The sequence below is a fragment of the Brassica napus genome, chromosome A4 (assembly GCF_020379485.1).
Source record: "Brassica napus cultivar Da-Ae chromosome A4, Da-Ae, whole genome shotgun sequence".
NCBI classification, from domain to species: domain Eukaryota; kingdom Viridiplantae; phylum Streptophyta; class Magnoliopsida; order Brassicales; family Brassicaceae; genus Brassica; species Brassica napus.
In genome coordinates this window covers 13,117,817-13,131,985 of record NC_063437.1, presented here as the reverse complement: position 1 = coordinate 13,131,985, position 14,169 = coordinate 13,117,817, and the positions used below count along the sequence as shown (strand labels likewise).

The 14,169-nt window shown below is 40.7% G+C and overlaps 1 protein-coding gene across 1 annotated transcript; it reads left to right on the top strand.

The window, feature by feature from the left end:
- Positions 1-3,678: 3,678 nt before the first annotated feature.
- On the top strand, positions 3,679-6,887 carry LOC125607997 (wall-associated receptor kinase-like 14). Its single transcript, XM_048777664.1, has 4 exons — positions 3,679-3,916; positions 3,995-4,743; positions 5,339-5,410; positions 5,485-6,887. Exons 2-4 carry the CDS (start codon positions 4,014-4,016, stop codon positions 6,726-6,728), a joined length of 2,046 nt encoding a protein of 681 aa, XP_048633621.1. The 5' UTR covers positions 3,679-3,916; positions 3,995-4,013; the 3' UTR covers positions 6,729-6,887.
- Positions 6,888-14,169: the final 7,282 nt, after the last annotated feature.

The following is a 14,169-nucleotide window of genomic DNA, read 5'->3' as shown; positions in this document are numbered from 1 at the left end:
CCTCATAGCTTCTTGATAGGATCTCGGCTCATCTGTCTCAATATCCTGAGCCGCAGACAAAGCATAAGCCACAACGTCAAAATCATCATATTTTGATGGCATTTTGCTCTCCCTTCTTTTCCGGTCTCTTGCTAGGATATAACTGTCCAAATCCTGTTCACCTTCTCCAGTAGAATCTGTTTCATTTTCTGAAGTCTGAACTGTAGTTCCACTTTCTGTTTCTTCTGAAATCACTCCACCTGGAACTGAGTTCTCCACTGATTCTGAACCTGAAGTAGACGCTTCTGAATCATTTTCACATGGAAAAACAGATGGACCTCTGATCAAACTTGGACTAAAGGAAACACGCTTCTTCCTATTTTCTTTTATCACAGCTTTTCCTTTATCTTCTTTAATCATTCCTTTCACTTCTTTAGGTAGAGACGACCCTTGAGAATCCTTGAAGACCTCTTCTTCATGGAATATTACGTTCCTGCTAATAACGCACTTCTCTTCCTCAGGTAACCAGACCCTAAACCCTTTCGTGCCTTGCGGATAGCCCACAAAGTAGCCCTTAACAGCTCGAGGACTTGTCTTTGCTTTAGTCACATGAACATATGCAGCTGACCCAAATCTCCTCAAATGTTTCACTCCTGGTTTTGTACCTGACCATAGCTCCTCTGGAACTTTGTAGTCAATGGCTGAACTAGGAGACCTATTTATCAAATAGACCGCAGTAGACGCCGCTTCTGTCCAAAATCTCTCCTCCATTCCACTTTCTGAAAGCATACATCTCACACGCTCCATAACGGTTTGATTCATCCTCTCTGAAACACCGTTTTGCTGAGGAGTATATGCGCACGTCCTGTGTCTCTTCACTCCAGTAGATGCACAATAACTATCAAACCGGTTATTACAATACTCGAGACCATTATCCGTTCTCAAACACTTGAGCTTCCTTCCTGTCTGAGTCTCAACTTCTATTTTCGTTTCCTTAAAAGCATCAAACGCTTCATCTTTACTTCTTAAGAAGTAGATCCAAACCTTCCTGGAATAGTCATCTATAAAGGTAATGAAGTATAGCTTTTCTGCAAGACTTGGTACGACCGACGGCGAACCCCATAAATCTGAGTGAACATACTCCAAAACCTCTTTGGAAGTATGCTTACCCTTCTTAAAGCTTTGCTTGTGGGACTTACCAAACACACAGCTTTCGCAGAAATCCAACTGCTTTACTTCTCCTTTATTCAAGTAACCCTCTTTAACTAGCAACTCCAAACCCTTCTGACTAATATGACCGAACCTCGAATGCCACTTATGAGTGGAATCAACCGGAGAACCAGCAGTGCAGACCTCACCCCGAAGAACTGTTCCCTCTAGGTAGTACAAACCATTTCTATACTTGCCAGACAAAACTTCAGCTCCATCCTTGTAGAATTTGACCGCAAAGTCTCCTCCTTCGTAGCTACATCCTGATTTCTCCAGACAACCATAGGATATCAAGTTTCTTCCCATGGTTGGCATGAACTTAACATCTGTCAAAGTCACAATAGACCCGTCTGGCCTTTTTATACGAACCTTTCCAACTCCATCTATCTCACTGAAGGTGTTATTGCCCATTAACACCTTCCCTCCTTTGCACTCTTTAAGATCAAATAACGCTTCTTTGTCTGGTGTGATGTGAAAACTAGCACCGGAGTCCAATACCCATTCATTCCTCGTATCTTGGATACTTGCTGTTAGCACCAGAGGCTCTTTCTTAGTGGTAGCAACGTTCACTGAACCTGAACCTTTTGTTTTCCCTCTGTCAGGACACTCACGCTTCCAGTGTCCTTCCTTTCCACAAGTAAAACAACCACCTTTACCTTTGTTCTCCCTTGGCTTTGAGAAATTTCTACCTCTACTCTTGGACCTGTTCCTCGAGAAGTTCCCTCTCCTGTCTCCTCTACCTATTTCGTTAACATACAAACCTTCTGTGACATCTTTTCCTTTTCCCAAAACGCCTTTCTCCCTTAGCTCGGTCTCTTTGGCGTAAGCTGAAGTAACTACCTCATTCACAGTGAGAGTATCCTTTCCACTCCCATACTTCAATGTATGAACTAGAGGTTCAAACTTAGAAGGAAGTCCTGTAAGAATCTGAATAGCCTGATCCTCATCAGAGATGTTGATATTCAGACTCTCTAGATCATTTACCAATTTGAGAAAACCGTCCAGGTTTTCCTCGATGCTTTTTTGCTCGTCCATTTTGTAACTCGCAAATCTTTGTTTAAGGTAAATGCGATTAGGAAGAGACTTAGTCTGATAGTCTCTTTCCAGTGCTCTCCAAATCCCCAAAGCCGTAGTCTCCTTCATCACCTTTCTGATAATTTGATCGCTCAAACTCATCTGAATAAGGCTTCTAACTCGCTTGTCTTTTGCTGCTCTCTTTGGATCTGGCTTGACGTCTGTTGCAGGCTCTAACTTTCACGCATCAGCATCTTCCAATGCAGGTGGTTCTTCCTCAAGAACGGAGTCTAAACCCAAAATTTCAAGTGCACACAACATCTTGTGTTTCCAGATCGCAAAATCCCCTTGCCCATCAAACTTCTCAACATCAAACTTACCCTTTGTAGGTTCCATGGCTTCTTGACTTGCAGTCTTTGATCAGAAAACCGAAGAAACCCGAAGCACACCAAGAACTACAAACTAGTTTACTCCTCAAATAACTCGTACCAAACAATCCTGAGTCGATCTTTAGCAACACACACAGGAACAAACAGATAAGTTTCGAACCTTGACCTGACCTTCCTTACTTGCTTGAGATTTCCTCTTCTGATTGATCTTGATGCTTGAGAAGATGCGGAATGATCCAAAACCACGGCTCTGATACCACTTGTTGCGTTTGAATGTTGATTCTTCTTGTAGTATGTTCGATCTTGTTTGAGCAATTAAACGTAAAGACAAGTGTAATTTGTTTTCCCAGTTCGCGACCTCTAGTCACTACGTCTGGAGAGTTGGAGCTCTCAACTTTGCACTAGCTTTCACCGGAAACCTCCTCCGGTGTGGATCTTTACAATCAACAATAGCTAAGTACAAATCGATCGTCTAACCTTCTTCTACTCTTGTGTACAGGTATCGATGTGATACAAGAGACGCGGACGATCGGGAACAGTCGCGGAGCTCGCACCAGAACGTCGCTGAAACGCGTAAGCTCACCGGAGAAGATGATCACCTCAATCTCTTCTCGATCTTCTGTTAAGCCGTTAACTCTGTAACTACCTTATCCTTGACCGTTCCGTTTATAAGCTGGATTAAGTGAGCTTCAGTTTTCTTTCTCGGCCCATCTCACCTTTTGGGCCTCAGAGGTTAATGACATAAGGCCCACAGGTTCGAGCTGTTAAACTGCTACTTCCATATTACATAAACTTAAACCATTGTGTTTGCTTGTTACGGTTGAAAACGTAACGACCAATATAGTATTAAAGAAAAACTATATGATTCAATCAAAAGTCTTACTCGAATTATAAAATGTCTACTCATTTTACGGAAAGATAATTACGATAAGTTTTTTTATAATAAAAAACAGACCGAATTTCAAAAATGTAATGCTGGCCACTCACACACGCCTCAGTAAAAAAAGAATAAAAGCTTACGCCCCGGTCAAACATCTTCCCAATTGCACGTTGACCACCCAAGGGTATATCCGTCATTTCAACTCGTCTTTATGAAGGAAAAAAGCACGTAGCCATCTTCTCCTTCGTCTTTAATCAAACTGCTTCCGATCACCGGAGAATTCAAACGGAGATGCGATTTTCCGATCATTAGCAATCCAGTACTCCTCCAGAGAACAGATAATCTCGAAGTACATCTTGAGTACCAGAGAAGGTTGAAGCGGAGGTTATACAGTAACCGTAATCGACGCGACGAAGATGAAGTGATCAAGTGAAGAGCTCCGAAGGTATTTCGATTATCTAGACTCTATAGCTTCAGCCATTACTAGAGGAATCAGTTACTAGAGACGTGTTTATATTTGCAGGAAGGTTATCACCGTTAAGATGATGACGGTGACGGCGTTGAATTTGATTTTAATCGTGATCGTAATCGGAGGATCCGTCTCGTCTTCTCCGGAACGTTGCGACGGAGCATGCGGCGGATTGATTCTGCCTTATCCTTTCGGATTCTCACACGGTTGTCCTATCCGATTCGATTGTTCCGCGGCGGGGGAAGCGAGGATCGGAGCTTTCTCCGTCCAGAACGTGACGGGAGAGAGCATATTCGTCCGCGTCCCGCACGACTGTTACCGGAGCGTTGAAGCTATGAAGCCTCTCTTCGGCGAGCGTTACGCGCCGACGTCGGAGAACAGTTTCCTCATGGAGCAGTGCACGAACGCAACCGATGGATGTTCGATTAAGCAGAGGTTTCTCGAGACGCAGCTGAAGCTGCAAAGCTGCGAAGTTCAGGGGAACGTGAGCTGTTTCTCTGCGGATACGAACTCGAGCTCGACCAAGTTTTTCAGCATGAAGGATTTGAGGAAGAGCTCGTGCAAGATGCTGTTTTCGTCTATAGCTTTTGAGTCTGTTGGTGCGAGTTTGGGTATAGCGTTGGAGTTTGAGAGGGTAAGGTTAGGTTGGTGGATAAAGGGAGGTTGTGGAGCTGGACATTCAACTTGTGAGGCTATTGCTAATTGTAAGGAGGTTGATACTCCTGATGGCAATGCAGGACACCGGTGCTCGTGTCCCGAGGGTTACCTTGGAGATGGGTTCATCGAATCTCCTTGCAAGAAAGGTTGGTCAACTTCAAGTCTTCTCTGTTTTTCAATATGTGTATTAATAGGCTAAGAAGTAAGAACAATCATGAAGTTGTGTGTTCTTTGGGATCAAAAGTTGGAGTAACTAGCTAAAGATGCCGTCTTTGAATCAAGTGTGATGTTAATTTGTAGATTATAAGTTCGTTGATTGATGTTCTTGTTTCTAAAACCCGCAAAGCTTTTTGGTGATAACTGGTTTCTTCTTTACTCTTTGTGATGACGACCAAGTATAGATTATTAGTTCATGTAGTGATGTTCGTGCCTCCAGTTACCAGTATGCGTATAAAGAAGTAAAAAGAATCATGGAATGGGGTGAGAATGGTTTTGAGCCGTCATATAAATGAGGTTTTGTGTTCTTTTGGAAAAAAGTTGGAGTAACTAGTTAAAGCTGTCGTCTTTGAATCAAGTTGATATTGATACATAGATTATTAGTTCTTTGAGTGATATTCTTGCCTCTAGTTATTCGCAAAGTTTTTTGTGCTAAGTGCTAACTTGTTTCCTCTTTACTGTTTGAATGATGTTCTTGCTTCTATATGTTTTTTCTCTAACTTGTTTCCACTTTACTCTTTGTAGCATTACCGAACTGCCGTGGTTCAAAGCTAGTCTGGGGACACTGTAGATCTAGCCTTGCTATTGTTGTGGGAGGTAACTGTCGCTTCAGTGTTCATTATAATGTTCATTAGTGGATCTTTGACTCTGTTAATTGATTTGGTACATAGGAATTGTCGGTGGAGCATTTTTGCTAGCTGGCTTGGCTCTTTTATTCGCTTGTAAGAAGAAACGGTCTGCTTCTTTGAGAAGCCATTTAAACGCAAAGCGTTTTTTGTCTGAAGCTACTGGTAACTCAAATGTCGCCTTCTTTCCTTACAAGGAGGTCGAGAAAGCAACGAATGGTTTCTCTGAAAAGCAGAGGCTAGGAACAGGCGCATATGGTACTGTCTATAAAGGGAAGCTCCAAAACGATGAATGGGTTGCTATCAAAAGACTCAGACACAGAGATTCAGAGAGTGTTGACCAAGTCATGAATGAGATCAAGCTTCTTTCCTCTGTGAGTCACCCGAATCTTGTCCGGCTCTTAGGATGCTGTATAGACCAAGGCGACCCGGTTCTCGTTTATGAGTTCATGCCAAATGGAACTTTATCAGAACATCTACAGAGAGAGATAGGAAACGGTCTTTCATGGACGGTGCGTCTCACTGTTGCCACCCAAACAGCTAAAGCAATCGCTTATCTCCACTCTGCAATGAACCCACCAATCTATCACCGTGACATCAAGTCCACCAACATCCTTCTCGACTATGATTACAACTCCAAAGTTGCAGACTTCGGACTCTCTAGGCTCGGAATGACTGAAACATCCCACATCTCAACGGCTCCTCAAGGGACCCCTGGCTATCTCGACCCGCAGTATCATCAATGCTTCCATCTCTCTGATAAGAGCGACGTCTACAGCTTCGGAGTCGTTCTTGCTGAGATTATAACAGGGTTGAAAGCTGTTGACTTCACTCGCCCGCATACTCAAATCAACTTAGCTGCTCTTGCTGTTGACAAAATCGGATCAGGCTGTCTTGACGAGATTATAGACCCGATTCTCGACGTGAGTCTAGACGCATGGACGCTCTCGTCAATGCACACCGTGGCTGAGCTTGCTTTCCGGTGCTTATCCTTCCACAGTGACATGAGACCGACGATGACTGAAGTAGCCGACGAGCTTGAACAGATACGGCTCAGCGGTTGGATTCCAAACATGAGCCTGGATTCACCGACCGGAAGTGAAAGATCAGCATCAGTTAAAAAAGCATCAGCAGGAAGCAGAAGACTCGTTGTCCCCCCCAAGCAACCGGATATACTCGCTTTTGTCGAAGAGAAGGACGATTGCTCACCAGTTTCGGTTCAAGATCCTTGGCTAAGTGCACAGAGCTCACCTTCTACAAACACATTGCTTGGTAACATTCCCAGATGATAATGATCTCAACGCACTTTTTACCACTTGATAATGATCTTTGTGTAGGCTAGCTTGTCACATCATTCAGTGTTCATAATGATAAGTAAAGAGGAGATTACGGTGGAGAATACAGTTTTATACATAAGTAAACGATCTTGAAACAAGATCTTTCAGTCAGTACCGTATAAAGTCTCGTAAGAATGAGATAATCTAAGATTCTAAGGTTATGTATAAACAATTAAAGGTTATGAAAGAAAAAAAATTAAAGTTATAATGTTAAAACTTGTTATTATGATTATATTTGAAATAAGATTTGAACGCGTTTTCAGCTATGCGACTGATGAGTTGCTTGAGAACTAAAGACTCTAGCTCATATTTTAATTTAACTATAAAAGAATTAGCTAGTCAACCAACATTAATTTTATACCTCTTATGGAGTAGGAACCAACTACAGTGACCTTATCGTATGTAAGCTGGCTTATTCACATTATAAATTTGACTAGGTGATAATCCACGTCCTGCGAAGAGTTAAAAGACTTATAGTTTATCACTTTAAATATATAGGTATTAGAAACATAAAAATCATAGAAAAAATAATACATTTTATATGGTAAAGGATTTCACGAAATTGTGTATGTCTATATAAATTAAGCTTCGATTTGTTTTTTAAACTTGTGTATTTGTTTTGTTACTTTGAAGTATATGTTCTGGAAGTGAATTTCTAGGAGTAAAAAAAGCTTGTATAAAATAAATTATGAAGTAATGTTAAACAAAACATTACAATAGAATTACTGTTTTCATAAATAAATTATAAATATAAAATAAAACATAGGATAAGCAATAGAGTAATAATATATGAAAGAAACAAAATATAAGAAAATAATATGGTGAGGATGTATTGAGAAGGCTCGCCATGAGTGTTTGCTTGCAAGAATGTTTGTCGTAAGGATGTATTGAGATAGGCCCTTCATCCAAGAAATCTATGTTTTCAGCGCCGCTATTCCAGTCGGGTTTTCAGATAGGCCCTTCTTCGGAGGGGCGAGTCAATGGGAACCAGGGGATGATCAAAGCTCAGAGGAAACGTCCTTCTTCTTGGAAGAGGAAATCTCTTGGAAGAAGAAGCAGTGCTGCAGGGCCCTTGCAACTGGTTGGAGAGGTTCAGGATGCTGGTCAGGAGATAGATCAGTCAACAACTTCGAAGAGGAAGGCTGCCTTTTCATCAGAGGTTGGAGAATACAAAACTCTAAAAATCACATCGTCTACGGTGGCTTCCGTATTGAAGCCGCTGCCGCCCCAATGAGTATCTTGTCTTGGAACTGTCAAGGTGCAGGAAGCATCGAGACAGTTCGTCAGCTCCGGGTGCTTCGTCGAAAGTTCTTTCCGGATTTTATTTTTTTGTCAGAAACAAAACAGAAGTTTGATTACGTTAATGGGTTGAAGAAACAGTTGGGTTATGACAGTTTGATTACTGTGGAGCCTGAAGGTTTAAGTGGGGGTTTGGCTGTTATGTGGAAGGACAGTCATCAAGTTACAGTGATTTCAAGTGACAAGAGAATTATTGATCTTAAGGTGTCCTGTGGATCATCATCATTCTTCTTGTCTTGTGTGTATGGTGATCCAGTTACAGCACGGAGACAGGCTGTTTGGGAACGTCTGATTGCTTTGGGTCTGGTGCGGGATGAAGCTTGGCTACTAGTAGGCGACTTCAATGAGATGTTATCGAATGAAGATAAATCTGGTGGTGCAGTGAGAGAGGAGTCTTCCTTTTGGAACTTTCGTAATATGGTTCAAAACTGTAAGATCATGGAGTTGAGGTACTCAGGAAATTGCTTATCATGGGCCGGCAAACGTGAGAATGACTGGGTGCAGTGCAGATTAGACTGGAGTTTTGGCAATAGCGAGTGGTTCTCAGCCTTTCCTCGATCTAACATGGAGTATCTGGAGTTATGGGCGTCTGATCATAGGCCTATCCGTGTTTGTTTCTCACTGGAAAGAGAGAATCCAAGTAGAGGCCGCTTTCTCTTTGATAAACGAATGTTATCTAGAGAAGGTTTCGAGGATTTGGTACGGTTGAGTTGGGAAGGCAATGCTGGTGATAGCAGCAACACGATGGATCGCATTCGACGCTGCAGACGTAACATTATGAACTGGAAGAAGTCGGCAGACATTAATTCTCGAGATAAGATAACACGTCTGAAAGCAGCTCTGGAAAAGGAGGTCTCTAAACGCTCTCCTTCCTTTGAGTTTATGAAGAAGTTAAAAATTGAGCTTGGGGAAGCTTTGCGAGAGGAGGAGCTTTTTTGGCGTCAAAAGTGCCGTGAAGAATGGTTGAGGGCTGGTGATCGGAATACTAAATTTTTTCACAATTGTGTGAAAGGTAGAAGGATCCAAAATCGTATCTTGCTGCTGCTAGATGAGTTGGGGCAGGAGCATTTTTCTGAAGGAGCTAAAGGCGATATTGCAGTAGAATACTTCAGGGACCTTTTCAGAAGCTCGAACCCAAGTGATCTTGATACCCTTTTCCATGGATTTCAACGAAGAGTTACAGATCAGATGAATGCGCGATTGGTTGGTGTGGTGACAGCAGAGGAGATTAGAAAGGCAGCTTTTAGTGTGAAAGGAAGCAGCGCCCCAGGAGAAGATGGGCTCACCGGTATATTCTATCAAAGGTATTGGCATATAGTAGGTCCGAGTCTAGTGGAGGAAATTCAAAGTTTTTTCCGCACTGCAGTCATGCCCAGCGGCTGGAACCATACGCAAATTAGTCTTCTTCCAAAGATCGATCATCCGACTATGATGAAGGACATGAGACCTATCAGTCTATGCTCTGTTCAGTACAAGATCATTTCAAAGATTCTTTGCAATAGACTCAAGACTGTGCTTCCGACAATTATCTCTGACACTCAAGGTGCTTTCGTTTCTGGTCGTCTTATCTCCGACAATATCATTATTGCTCATGAGATGATCCATGGATTACGTACAAACTCTAAGGTGGCGGAGGGGTGGATGGCGATAAAAACTGATATGTCAAAGGCGTATGACCGTGTGGAATGGAACTTCCTTGAGGTTTTGCTTGAGAGGATGGGTTTCGAGCGCGTGTGGGTAAGATGGATTATGGCCTGCGTAAACTCGGTCTCCTTCTCGGTCTTATTGAATGGAAGCTCGCATGGTCACATTAAACCAGAACGGGGTATTCGCCAGGGGGATCCGTTGTCTCCGTTTCTGTTTATTTTATGTGCTGAAGCTTTGGTGAGTTGTTTGAATGTCTCAGAGGAAGCAGGTCGGCTGCATGGTGTTAAACTTACAGAGTCTTGTCCGTCGGTTCATCATTTATTGTTTGCTGACGATAGCTTATTGCTATGTAAGGCTACCGTAGAAGAGGCGACAGAACTCATGGATTGCATCAGACTGTACGGAGATGCGTCTGGACAGAGAGTTAATCAGCAAAAGTCATCAGTGATCTTTGGTTCCCAAGTGCCAGAGTCTACAAAGGAGGGTTTAAAGGCGTTACTTGGAATTGAAAAAGAGGGAGGCGAAGGCTCTTACTTGGGGCTTCCGGAGTGTTTTAGTGGCTCTAAAAGAATACTACTAAGTTTCATTAGAGAGAAATTGCAGGGCCGACTACAAGGTTGGTTCTCCAAGTCATTATCTCAAGGAGGCAAAGAGATTTTACTTAAATCGGTTTGTATGGCCCTTCCAGTCTATGCAATGTCATGTTTTAAGCTCCCTAAAGATGTTTGTGCTAAGTTGACAAGCGCTATGATTGAATTCTGGTGGAGCAGTGGTAATAACCGTAGGAAAATCTCATGGGTTGCTTGGCAAAAACTATGCAAAGACAAGGACAAAGGAGGGTTAGGTTTTAAAGACATTGAAAAGTTCAACCAATCTTTACTTGCAAAACAAGCTTGGCGTCTATGGAGCTTTCCGAATTCGCTTGTGGCACGCATCCTTCAGCAGAGGTATTTTGCACGTTCTTCCTTCCTTGACTGTAGTTTGGGTGCCAGACCCTCTTTCGCTTGGCGAAGTATCATGCATGGCCGTGACCTCTTAAAGCAAGGTCTGGTCAAACAGATAGGAGATGGTAGGGATACTAAGGTTTGGTTAGATAATTGGGTGGTGGATGTAATCCCAAGACCACCAAGTTATAACCAAGATGCGTTAGTAGACCTAACATTGACAGTGAACGACCTCATTGATACTCACACAGGAAGGTGGAATGCTGGTTTGGTTCGCCAACTAATTGCAGAGGAGGATGTGGAGTTAGTGCTTAATACCAAACTCAACGTTTCTAGAATGGACTGCATGCGTTGGGGTTTCTCACAACATGGCCGGTACGATTCCAAAAGTGGTTATAAGCTGATTGAGGCGGTGGCTGAGCTCCAGTCGGGAACTTCACAATCTCTCCCTCCACTGGAAACTCAGCTATGGCGGAAATTATGGAAGACTAAAACCTCTCCAAAACTCCGTCATTTCTTATGGAGAGTCTTGTCTGGGGCTCTAGCGGTAAAATCTCAACTTCGCTATCGGGGGATTACTTTAGATACCACTTGCTCGAGATGTAGACAAGGACCGGAATCTATATGTCATGTTCTCTTTCACTGCCCCACGGCTCATCAAGTGTGGCAAACTTCAGGGATTCCGACCCCTCCGGCGGGATGGTGTCCGGACTCAGTGTTTCTAAACATCCACTATCTCTTTCAGTGTAGCCAGAACCAGAACATTGGCCTTTCTACGAGATTATCCTTCCCCTGGTTGCTTTGGCAGTTATGGAAGGCCAGGAATAAATTCTGCTATGAGTTGATTGCATCGTCACCAAATGACATCGTCGCTTTAGCTCTTGATGAAGCATCTGTCTGGCTCAACCTCAATGGTTTTTTAGCTGGATTATCTTCATCTGCTCCTCAACCGGTGTCTGGTTCACTAGGTTGGAAAAGTCCTCCTTCTCAATTTCTGAAATGTAATATTGGCTCGTCATGGTGTTCTTCTTCTGGAAGATCTGGTGCGGCTTGGATTCTACGGAACAATTCTGGATTAGTTCTGCTTCATAGTAGAAGATCATTTAGTGGGATTACGTCGAAGGTTCAGGCTGAAGTTCTTGCTCTAGCTTGGGCAGCTGAAGCTATGAATGACCATAAGATGAGTAAGGTCATCTTTGAATTCTCTGATCTTGAGGCTAATAAGGCTATGTTGGAGCCATTACAATTTCCGCTCCTTTATCATACTAGCCACAAGGTGGTTAGGTTAATGAGTACGATTCATGGGAGTAGTTTCCAAGTTGTTCCGGTAACCTGTAACTCCTCAGCGTTGCAAATTGCAGAAAGCGTGACTCGAGACAATCGACATCACTCGTATGTTGCCAGTAATGGTCCATTATGGCTGATGCGTTCCCTGTTCACGGAAGCTGCGGAGTCCGCTTGAGTTCTTTGAAGTTTGAGACATGAGCTGTTCAGCTCTATATTCTCTTCATCTCGTATTATTTATTCTCCACTGGTTGGATGTGTTGCCTATTGGCATTTGTTTTCTTTGGTTGCTGCCATGTCTTTTGACTTGAGATACATTTGTTACAAGATTTAATGACAAAAAAAAAAGGATGTATTGAGAAGGAGAATATGGTGAGGAAATGTAGATAGAAAGTCTTGTATATATATATATACACAAAGAAATATGGCGCTAGGGTAAATAATGATAACTAATCGCCATTTTTATTTGCGTATTGAAAATTAATGTTGATTTTCCATCACTTGCCATAATCATGTTCGTAATTCAAATTCACGTCGGATTCGATGGACTATTAGTCTATTATAAAAACAATTACATATATTGGTCAACGCATATAAATTAAAAGTCAATCAATGTCTATGAACAAACGAATGTATGATTCGGTTTCGACTGTAATTTTCCATTCAGTATCATATAATATTAATGAGTACGTTTAAAATAGGAATTAGTGTTATATTTAGCTCAAAACATTTCTAATTCGACAATAATTTTCTATTGCCAAAATCAATTACATTAATGAGTATGCTTAAAAAAGGAATCTGTGTCATCATTTCAAATTTTGAATATTATGAAGATCATTCATTGTGTTTCAAAAAAAATGAAGATCATTCATTTGCACACAAGTAATGCTAATTGACAATGTATAATCGATTTTTGGAATGTTCAGGGTGCGTGAATAAATGATATAATTGCAAAGCGTTTGGAAGGCATTCTTGATAGGGTTCAAGAGGAAATGACATTATTATGAAGTGTATTGTATTTTATACCATTTTAGGAAAAATGTATCTAGCGTAATTTAAACACCTGACGTACAGTGGACAGCTTAAAATTACCTGCATAAAACAAATCTTGGACCATGAGAACTATATGAACTTTAAAATTTGCTCTGATTCATACACACTATATATGGGGTCATCCTCTTTATAACTTTTGAAGATGTATTCTTCAGTATTTCATATTTAACGGTGCAAATATTATATATTAATTTTAAATAAAATCTTTTCAGCAAAATATATTAATTTGAATAAAATCCTCTTAACATATATGGTTTTTTCAATATTAAAGTAAAAAATAGAATTTGTGATTCAAATATCATAGAAAATACATTTTCGTGTCTAAAGATGTGGTTTAAGTAAAATCTTCTCAGCAAAACATATTAATTTGAATAAAATCTTCTTAACAGATATGGTTTTTTCAATATTAAAGTAAAAAACCATATGTGTGATTCTAATATCATAGAAAATATGTTTTTGCTTCTAAACATTATATAATAAGTTTAAAAAAATCTTCTTAACATATATGATTTTTTAATATTAAAGTAAAAGTAGAATTTATGATTCAAATTTAATAGAAACACACATTTTTCGTTTCTAAAGAAAACCATTTTTGTTCGATTGGCTAACTTTTGTAAATTGTTCTTCAGGAGAAATGTTTTTTTTTTTATTAAAACTGTCAAATAGATTTTGTGCTTATAGAATATCATTTTAAAGAATATAAATAAAATCACGTCGATTAGACAAAATCGTGGTTTGTCATGCAACTAAACCATGATGTATTGGTTTTGCTTGGACCAATCAAACAAATTGAGTGTAAACTAAGTGAGAGATCACAATGCATACACACTAACAAACATGTTATGTAAATGTGATAAAACATTATGTTAAGTTACAATTAATGAATAATGGTAAAAAATGTAATAAGTCTAATAAAAAGAGGATAATTAATTAGAGAGGGTGAGAGTGAATATGGTGTTGCCACCTAGGAAATGTCATTTTTGTTACTAACACATGAGTTTAAGGTTAGTCTCTAATAATGCTCCTCCTTTAATAATAAAGGGATATCGACTAGGCAATAATATTAGTATTAAATAAAAAACTTCAAACCATTCCGTGAATTTAGTAATTATATTGGCCTCTTGTCATAAAATTGGGAATGAAATTTCAAATATAATATTCGGTAT